The sequence below is a fragment of the Helobdella robusta genome (genome assembly GCF_000326865.2).
Source record: "Helobdella robusta unplaced genomic scaffold HELROscaffold_49, whole genome shotgun sequence".
NCBI classification, from domain to species: domain Eukaryota; kingdom Metazoa; phylum Annelida; class Clitellata; order Rhynchobdellida; family Glossiphoniidae; genus Helobdella; species Helobdella robusta.
In genome coordinates this window covers 681742-691246 of record NW_008705246.1, presented here as the reverse complement: position 1 = coordinate 691246, position 9505 = coordinate 681742, and the positions used below count along the sequence as shown (strand labels likewise).

Here is a 9505-nt window from a genome sequence, read left to right as displayed (position 1 = left end):
TAACAACAACAACATCATCATCATCAACAACAACATCAACAACAACATCATCATCAACACAACAACAACATCCACAACTACAACATCATCAACAACAATATCATAAACAACAACAATTAGAACATCAACAGCAACATCATCAACAACAATATCATTAACTATAACAACAACACACATGCATACAAAATAACTAAACATCCACACTAAATAAGGGACAAAGAGTGACGACAGCATCACATTCCAACCTATCTCACCCTAAATGCCACAAAACCACACAGCCTCACAACTACATACATAAACTCACGCACACACACACACACACGCACATACACACGCACACACACACAGATGACAGATATACAAACTATTTACTCTTATCTACACAACATATACTTACACACATACATACAGACATACCCACACACACTGTAATAACGACAAACTCATACGTTCAAACATACGCCACACACCAGCATACACACACACACAAACGCGCGCACATACACACACCTACACATACACACACACATACACACACATACATTCATCCAGCATTTCAATTTCTGCAGAGGCCCCCTGAAGCTATGTAGGTGATTTATATGATTTATATTTGTTTGCAAGCAGTTACGTCAACACATTACGCTTACTATCAAACCAACAAAAATTCCGACTTGTTTTAAAGGCAATGAAACATACAAAGACAAACAAACAAACCTACAAATATGTAAACAAACGTTTGAAACTATTTGCCTTGGTTTACTTGTTCGAAATGCTTCAGCACACATTTAAATGTTGTCATTTTGTACTTTTTGCAATAAGATTTCATTGTTTTGTTTATTTGATTGCTTTTATTTGTCTGTTCATTTCTTTATAAAAGTTAGTACTTTTCAATTAAAAATGTCTTCGTTTATTTATAAATGTTAGTATTTTTCAATTAAGAATGTCTTCAAAATGTTTTAAAAAGTGTTTTTCAACGCAGAAACTGCAGAGCAATTAATTTGATACAAGGTCGGCCACTTCCTAACTTCGCTCTTCTCACACCTTTCAACCACCTACAAATTCACTGAAATGTTATTATTAAATTTTATTCATAATAATCGATTAATTAATTAATTTATTTATTTATTAATAATAAATAATTTCATGAAAATATTTATGACGTAATAATTGCAATGATGAATTTCAGAATTTCAAGAACGCCTCGGTTGAGAGGACTGAAGAAGCGCTAGCTTCACTGCGAAGGGGGCGAAGGGGCTGAACCTCGCCCACAATGAAAATTGTTACCTGGGAAGACAAAATTGCTATAAAATATGCAAAAACCCCAACCAACAGTAAGTAAAGTTGGGCTAAATTATGTAAAAAAAACTACTTGTTTTAACAGCCTTATTTGTTAGAAATTGTATGTTAAGCAAAATAAATCGTCCACAGTTTAAAACAAATTTAAGTAAATTTCTGACTAGGCCGCGGTTGTGGGCTGATGAATGACACTCAGATGTTTCTTGCGAACATTTCTTGCAAGCATGTGCCTCTGAAATTTGTTAGGTTCGTTACAGATGTGAGGGGGTGGAGTGGAGATGAGACGAATTAAAATGAGATTAAAAATGATCTCATTTGAAATTTCAAATTCAAAATTTCAGATTCACTCGAAAATGAAATCTCACTGCCACAATTGGAGGATTCTGGTTGGCAACTTCAGGATCGGGTGGGATGGAGTTGTTCTCCAAATGACTCGAGGTGTCACTCGCCAAACATGGAGAGCCAATTTCAAAATATCTCTGTACGTCAGCATCATTTGCCATGTAACTGCTGACTAACCCGATTAGCAACAAATTAAAATGGTGCTTTATTTTTTGCTGAGAACAAATGATGATGGTGAAGGTGGTGATGATAATGACGTTGATAGTGATGATGACGATGATGATGAAGATGATGAATTTTTAGTAAATAGTAAGTCGCCTAGATGGTTAAAATGAAATTGTTGATATAATAATGATTGTAAGAAGATGCCAGCTTATTGGATGGATATTTCGTCTCGTTGCTTGTTAACCCGGCAGAGTACCGTCCTACGCACCCAACTTACCAACTTGTTTTTAATAAAAAGAGCAATTCAATACAAACTTCGATGAATTTTAAGTTCAGCCTTTTGTTATGGCATGCGTTCGTTTCTTCAACCAACATCCATCCACGAATTTTTAAAATGCACTTGGTTAACCATACTGCAAGAATGCTGAATATAAGAGCAAAAAACCTCATCACAACACACACACACGAGAACAAAATACCCACACGCACATTCACACACACCAAACCACACGCACACTACAACACAACATGCATGGACACACACGCACACACAAACACACACTATGACACTGGCACAACCACACACACACACGCACGCACACAAACACACACAATCACCACGACAATAACCAACAACAAACACACACACACACACACATTACAACCACAAGAAGTATTATTTTATTATTCTTTAAAAAATCAGATTCTGACAGACGCAGAAGTTGTCACAACCAGTGAAAAAAGCGACATTAGGATGATGAATAGTGAAGCAGCTAGTAAACAAACCCATTAAGTTAGTGAAGACTTGAAGGGAGGTTCGTCTACTCAATGAACGGTGGCCGATTGTTTGGACACGAGTCTGTCCAATTAATCATGTTACGTCACAATAGTAAGTCACTTGCACGTGTCGTATCTCGCTAAGTTCAACGCTCTGTACTTTTTTCTGTCAGTTTAGGAATTTATTTGTATCCGTTCGTATCTGTTTGTATCTGTTTGCATCTGTTTGTATTTGTTTGTATCTGTTTGTATATGTTTGCATCTGTTTGTATCTGTTTGTATCTGTTTGTATCTGTTTGCATCTGTTCGTATCTGTTTGTATTCGTTTGTATCTGTTTGTATCTGTTTTTATATGTTTGTATCTGTTTTTATATGTTTGTATCTGTTTTTATCTGTTTGTATCTGTTCGTATCTGTGTGTATCTGTTTGTATCTGTTTGTATCTGTTTGTATCTGTTCGTATCTGTTTGCATCTGCTTAAAACTTCTTTTCCAGCATTTGTTCAATTTATAAAATAAAATATGTTCAATGACGCAACTTGAGTTAAACGTTATTTGGATGTGCACAGTTCAGGTAAATTTATAACTTTTCTGCTATTTCCAGATTCTTCCATCGTCTGAGTTTAAACTAAAAGTTCATAACTGACTGTTTCCGAATATTAACGATCCAGTTTGAATATTTTCTTGCTTTGAAAGCGTGAAATTACAAATAATAAAATTGGTTAATTTTTCAAATCCCAAATGCGGTTCTGAACGTGTGCGTCTACCTTAAAACGGACAAATACGGACAAATTCGCAAATATAATGTTCCTCCCGACCAACATAATCGCCGTGGGTGGGTGGCTGTGCACCTCACAATTTGACAAAACGTTGCAGAGACGGCAGGCAAGCTTTGGACTTGAATGACACGAGGACCCAAGAGCACTACACTCGTCCACCCACTCCACACCATCCATCTCATCAGTCATCAAATCGATTAGTGTTAGACAATCAGTTGATGCCAGTCGTCAGAATTCAATAACAACAACAATCACATCCAACAACAATCACATCCAACAACAACAACAATCACATCCAACAACAACAACAATCACATCCAACAACAACAATCACATCCAACAACAACAATCACATCCAACAACAACAACAATCACATCCAACAACAACAACAATCACATCCAACAACAACAACAATCACATCCAACAACAACAACATTTTTGGAAACATCATCAGCCACAAAATGATAGCGAATTTTAACACAACAACAATACAACAAGCAATGCAACAAAAGCGGAATTAGTCAACCACCCACAGCTGGAAATTCTGAATTTCAGTAAACGATGATTTAATACAAAAATTTTGAAAGAAACAACAACAACGTCAACAACACAAACAATTACAACAGCATAACTAGAAACAACAACAACAATTCGACAACAACACAAACAGCAGAGTGGCGAACCAGTAGGCGAGGTTGTTGGGTGTATAGCAATACAGGCAGACAGTCCAACGATGATGAATTAATTTTATCAATATGAAACTTGCCTGTACGCTGTTTGCACGTGAATTTCAATCGCACTCCTCCAACATTTCAATTGCACTCCTCTAACATTTCGATTGCACTCCTCCAACATTTCAATTGCACTCCTCCAACATTTCAATTGCACTCCTCCAACATTTCGATTGCACTCCTCCAACATTTCAATTGCACTCCTCCAACATTTCAATAGATTCGATTGTAAGCTAACATAGGATAAATATATTACACATTTAAATATTTTGACAACATAAACGCAAAATAAACACGTAAACATTGTTAAACACATAAATAATAAACACGTAAACATTGTTAAACACATAAATAATAAACACATAAACAGTTGTTAAATTGTTCAATATCTCTAGAAAGATGATACAAACATGCAGTGAAACACATACACTCCAACACGCATATGCGACGTGTTAAAATCGTCTGCTGATATAAGCGTAAATGGAAACATTAAGATTCAGGCAAACGTTTTAAATGAAGTTTGAAATTTTGAAATATAACTCGGGACAGATTGCGGTTAGGAATTAAAGATGGATTAATGCCGACTGAAAACGAGTAATCACCCTCACAGTACACACACTCACGTGCACACACGTACACGAGCTCACGTACATGCACACACGTTTAAAGACAGGAACGTACAGCCACACACCCTCACACACAAATGCACAATGGGGCGACAAAACTTGAACTGACTCCTTCGTGATGCGTCATAAAGTCGCACCAATATGCATGCCTTCATTGCCTTCCACCATCGATCGCATGCAAATCCTTCCTCTGCCTCCTTTCACCCTTCCTGCCCCTACTCTCATCTTCGCCATCGCCATCTTTCAATCAACCTGCATGATGCAGAGCCGAGGCAGGGATGGCCTAGAAACTGCAGCTACCAATTGAAGATTTCCATCCATGACTTTTCGTAAATTCATTTTTTTATATGTGTAAATGGATACATTAAAATGCAGGCCAACGAATCAATTTTTAAAATTTGTATTATAAAATGTCTTTATAATTTGAGAATTTAATTTAATTAAAAAGTGGACTCAACAAGGAAGTCATTGAGGGTTCGTGAAGCTTTCACCACCGACGTTAACAATCACCCATATAACATCGGTAAGCATTGGAAACTGTTTCTAACTAATTTAGTGGAGATCGATCGAGTTTTTTGTTTATTAATTAATTTTATTCGCATTACGTTTTGTTAAAAACAAGATTTTTTTAATTAATCAAGGTATAGAAGCAAGAAACCAACACAAAAGCGGGCATGTTGTTCGTGTCCCAGACAGGTGTAAGTCAATCTCAGAAGCTGTTTGAATTATTTTATGAAATACTCCATAAATGTACTGCCATTAAACTGGTCACCGAATCAATGAACATATAAATATAAAAAAAAAATCAATCCTAATTTAGCATAGGTGACGACTTTTTAAGAATACTGCTTCATACATTATTAAACAATTTTATTCATTCATGCAATTGAAATTTTAACTGTATTCTAAGGCTAAAAAATCAAAAGTCAAATAAACATTTCTAGAACAAATGTTTAAACGACAATTTTTACAAATTTCAATTTCATATTTTTATAAATTTAGTTATTTTAAGTTATTTAAACGATCAGGAGACATTTTAGCACCATTCATTTATAATGGGTGTACTTTAGTACCTTCTTGGGTTGAAATAAGAAATTTTGTCGACATTTTAAAACTGGTTTAACAAGCAATCATTAGCAACAATTTGTCGAGCAAATTGTTCAAAAGTAATGGAAGCGAAATTATAAGTTGTTCAATGCAGTCTGGCTTTAAAAGGTCATTTAACGCCATTCTCAACTATTAAAGGTGAATTTTCATGTATTTTTTAAAATAAATTGTGACATGATTCACGTTTAGAATAAAATTTAAAGATTGCCTTGCTTTAATTTCTTTTGTTGATACATTTACATTATAATGCATGCCTACCTGGTGTTTTGTGATAATACCGTAAGCAACCTACAATAAAATGCATGCAGAGGCGAGCAGTTGCACGGTCTGTCCATTTCGACCAAGTTGTCAGTTATTTTTATTTCTAAAATTGAAAACCGCGTCAGAGAAAATTTAAATTAAATTAAAACACTAATTGACGTTGATGATAACAAATCTGCCCATGATTCGTACCTGCAGCTGAATCAATAAAACAAAACATGACGTCATTGTTAACAATATTTAAAATAAAACATCGCTAGGATGTTTACTACATACTACTATTTTGTTGTTCATATTACAATGCAAGAAAAATGAAACTTGCCATAAATTGTTAGCAGATGTGGATGAATAATTGAAACAATTTTGTGAGCAGGGAAGCGGCGAGACAGAGGAGGAACCGAAGGAAGGAACCTGCAACAGATGATTGGACGCCTAATAACGCGTTAAAACAGACGAAGGAAAATGTTTACAGCATTGTTCTCAGAACCAACATGGCGATAAAAATGGATGAAGAACAACTCTTGATGATGATTGTGATGGTGATTGTGGTGGTGATGATGACAACGAAAAAGACAGCTGTGATGATGGTGATGATGAGAATGATGAGGATGATTATGATGGCGTTGATGACGACGACAAAGACAGTTGGGATGATGGTGAGAATGATGATTATGAAAAAACAGTTAAATTTAATTGTTGTTTTAAAACCACCCATTAACCACTTTGGTGGAACTGAGCAACACCTCATTGTGGTGTGCCAATAAGTTTGCGACTGCTTGCAAAAATATGCAACCACCTTCGACCCAGAGCAAATACCCGACTGAACCAAGCCACATCTGACATTAATGACCGACCTTCTTCACACGTAACTCCATCAACATTTTAAAAATAATCCAAAATTTATTGAATTCCAATTCATTTTACAACCGTAAAAACCATGAAGATATTTTCCACGTGTTGCTACTAAAAATGATAACCAATAATCCTTTTGCAGCTGTAAGCAAAAACAGAAAATTATGAATTTGAAATTTTTGACTGTATGAGATAATAGGTCATAATATTAAGTCAGAACCCTGAAGAAAAGCAACTACGTGGCATTTGCATAGATTTTGATATATTGTACAGGTGGATGGCTAAATGTTTGTCTGTTGTATCAATCGACAGCTCGCAAGTCTACAGAGCACAATAATATATTGTTATAACCGTGATACCGAACGCACTGGATTCTATCGTATTCTGGAATGTTCTAGTGACTGGAGCATTCTAGAGTATGCTAGAATCGGACCATCTGGAAGAATCTAGAAACGACGCTTGCGAAGAGTATATAAGCGCACGTCGCAAGAAGATTCGTGATTAGTGATATTCGTGATTAGTGATATTCGTGATTAGTGATATTCGTGATTAGTGATATTCGTGATTAGTGATATTCGTGATTAGTGATATTCGTGATTAGTGATATTCGTGATTAGTGATATTCGTGATTAGTGATATTCGTGATTAGTGATATTCGTGATTAGTGAAATTCGTGATTTTGTGATTTCGTGAATAGCGATTCGGTGAATTATTTAAAGCGATATTTGATTTGTTTGTTGACGTTGTCATAGCGATAGATTTTAAACAATTTAAAAGTTAATTGTTGCGTTAATTTGAATTTGCTAGAAATAAACGATTAGTTGATTTCTTCTGTAAATAAAGTTTAATAACGAATAACTGTTTGAAGTATTTTATTCAATCGAAGATTTGAACCCGTCGCATCGTAAATCGGTTACGACAGCGAGAATATTATAACATTGGTGTCAGAAGTGGGATCTTCGACCCGCGAATTACTACTCAGAGAAAAAGAACACGATGTCAAAACTGTGTGGTTTGAACGTAGTTCAGCTACGAGAAGAACTACAGAAACGAAGCCTTGTCACAAGTGGCAACAAAGAAGTACTAGTAGCACGTTTGAGAGAAGCTCTCATTGACGAAGGTAAGAACCCAGACGAATTCAAGTTTGATGGTGCTGACGAAGACAATGAAATTAGCACAGGCACGTTTACAACCGCTAAAATGATGGAACTTCTGTTTAGTATGTCAACTGAAATAAAACAACAGTCCGAACGACAGACAGAAGAGTTAAAACAGATCAAAGAACAGTCCGAACGATAGTCCGAACGACAGACAGAAGAGTTAAAACAGATCAAAGAACAGTCAGAACGACAGTCCGAACGACAGACAGAAGAGTTAAAACAACAGATCAAGGAACAGTCCGAACAGGTCAAGGAACAGTCCGAACGACAGACAGAGGAGTTAAAACAGATCAAGGACCAGCTAAAACACGTAAAATTGGAAGTGGCAGAACAGATTGAAGAACAGTCAACAAGAATAGAAATGATCGAGCAGAAACTTGATCACAGGTAGATCACAAGATAGACAAATTGAAGCGAGAATTGGAGCAATCCAAAAAAATGGCCATGCCGTTAGATCACGCATCCGGAAGAACTTTGAAGGTACCAGCATTTGACGGAGAGATGTCCTGGAACGTTTATCAAACCCAGTTCGAAGCAGCGGCAACTAGTAACTGTTGGAACGGAAAAGAACGAGCAACAGCACTGATACTGGCCCTGCGAGGTTCAGCAGCAGAGGTTCTTCAGACGATTCCGGCGGAGAACCACTTCAACTATGAAGTTCTGGTTAGCGCGTTGGACTTACGTTATGTGAAGAACACATGAAACAGATTTATCGGTCTCAGCTTAGAAACAGAACGCAACGATCTGGTGAATCCATTCAGCAGCTGGCACAAGATATCGAACGGTAGACATTGCTGTCTTATCCGACATCAGACCCCGAGCATAGAGACGAAACTGCCCTGGATACGTTTATCAAAGCTCTTCGTGATTCGGAACTCAAGCAATCCCTTCTCTTGTCAGATAAACGAAAACTCAAGGATGCCGTTGCGCACAGTCTCACTTTTGAATCGGCAAAGCAAGCATCAAAAAGTGACGTACGTCTACGCCAAGTACATGAAGAATGCTCTTGCCAGAAGGTGTACCCCAATGCTGGATTTGTGGTGAAAAAGGCCATCTACGTCGTGATTGTAAACACCGCCTAAAAGATAACTACTGCCGAAATTGCGCGACAAGATGGCGCAAAAGAAGAGAAGATGATCCTGTATCACGATCGGCCTCTTCTAACGAAGGGGCGGAAAACTAATAAGAGCCAACTTTGTGGGGCAGAGGTTGGCTAGTAGAATTGACGCCCCCAGTACCGTAATTAACGTTTCCAGACTACATCGAAATCGAAACGACCTATGGCTGAACGGAAAAGTTGATCAACGAGAATGTGTAATTACAGTCGACACCGGAGCAACAAAATCGATTTTAAGATCTGATTTGGTACACAATCTGAAGAAAGAGACTTCTAACAAATACATCCTTCGA

The 9505-nt window shown here is 36.9% G+C and overlaps 2 protein-coding genes across 2 annotated transcripts; one reads left to right on the top strand and one right to left on the bottom strand.

Moving 5' to 3' along the window:
* Positions 1–1182: 1182 nt before the first annotated feature.
* On the bottom strand, positions 1183–4955 carry HELRODRAFT_178698 (hypothetical protein; the record flags this gene model as incomplete). The annotated part of the gene is made up of 5 exons (XM_009026782.1): positions 1183–1284; positions 1662–1853; positions 4190–4322; positions 4741–4826; positions 4881–4955. The coding sequence occupies 5 exons, from the start codon at positions 4953–4955 to the stop codon at positions 1183–1185; spliced, it is 588 nt and encodes a 195-aa protein (XP_009025030.1).
* A 2976-nt stretch (positions 4956–7931) lies between these two features.
* Positions 7932–8234, top strand: HELRODRAFT_85925 (hypothetical protein; the record flags this gene model as incomplete). The annotated part of the gene is made up of 1 exon (XM_009026674.1): positions 7932–8234. One exon carries the CDS (start codon positions 7932–7934, stop codon positions 8232–8234), a length of 303 nt encoding a protein of 100 aa, XP_009024922.1.
* Between the last annotated feature and the right edge of the window lie 1271 nt (positions 8235–9505).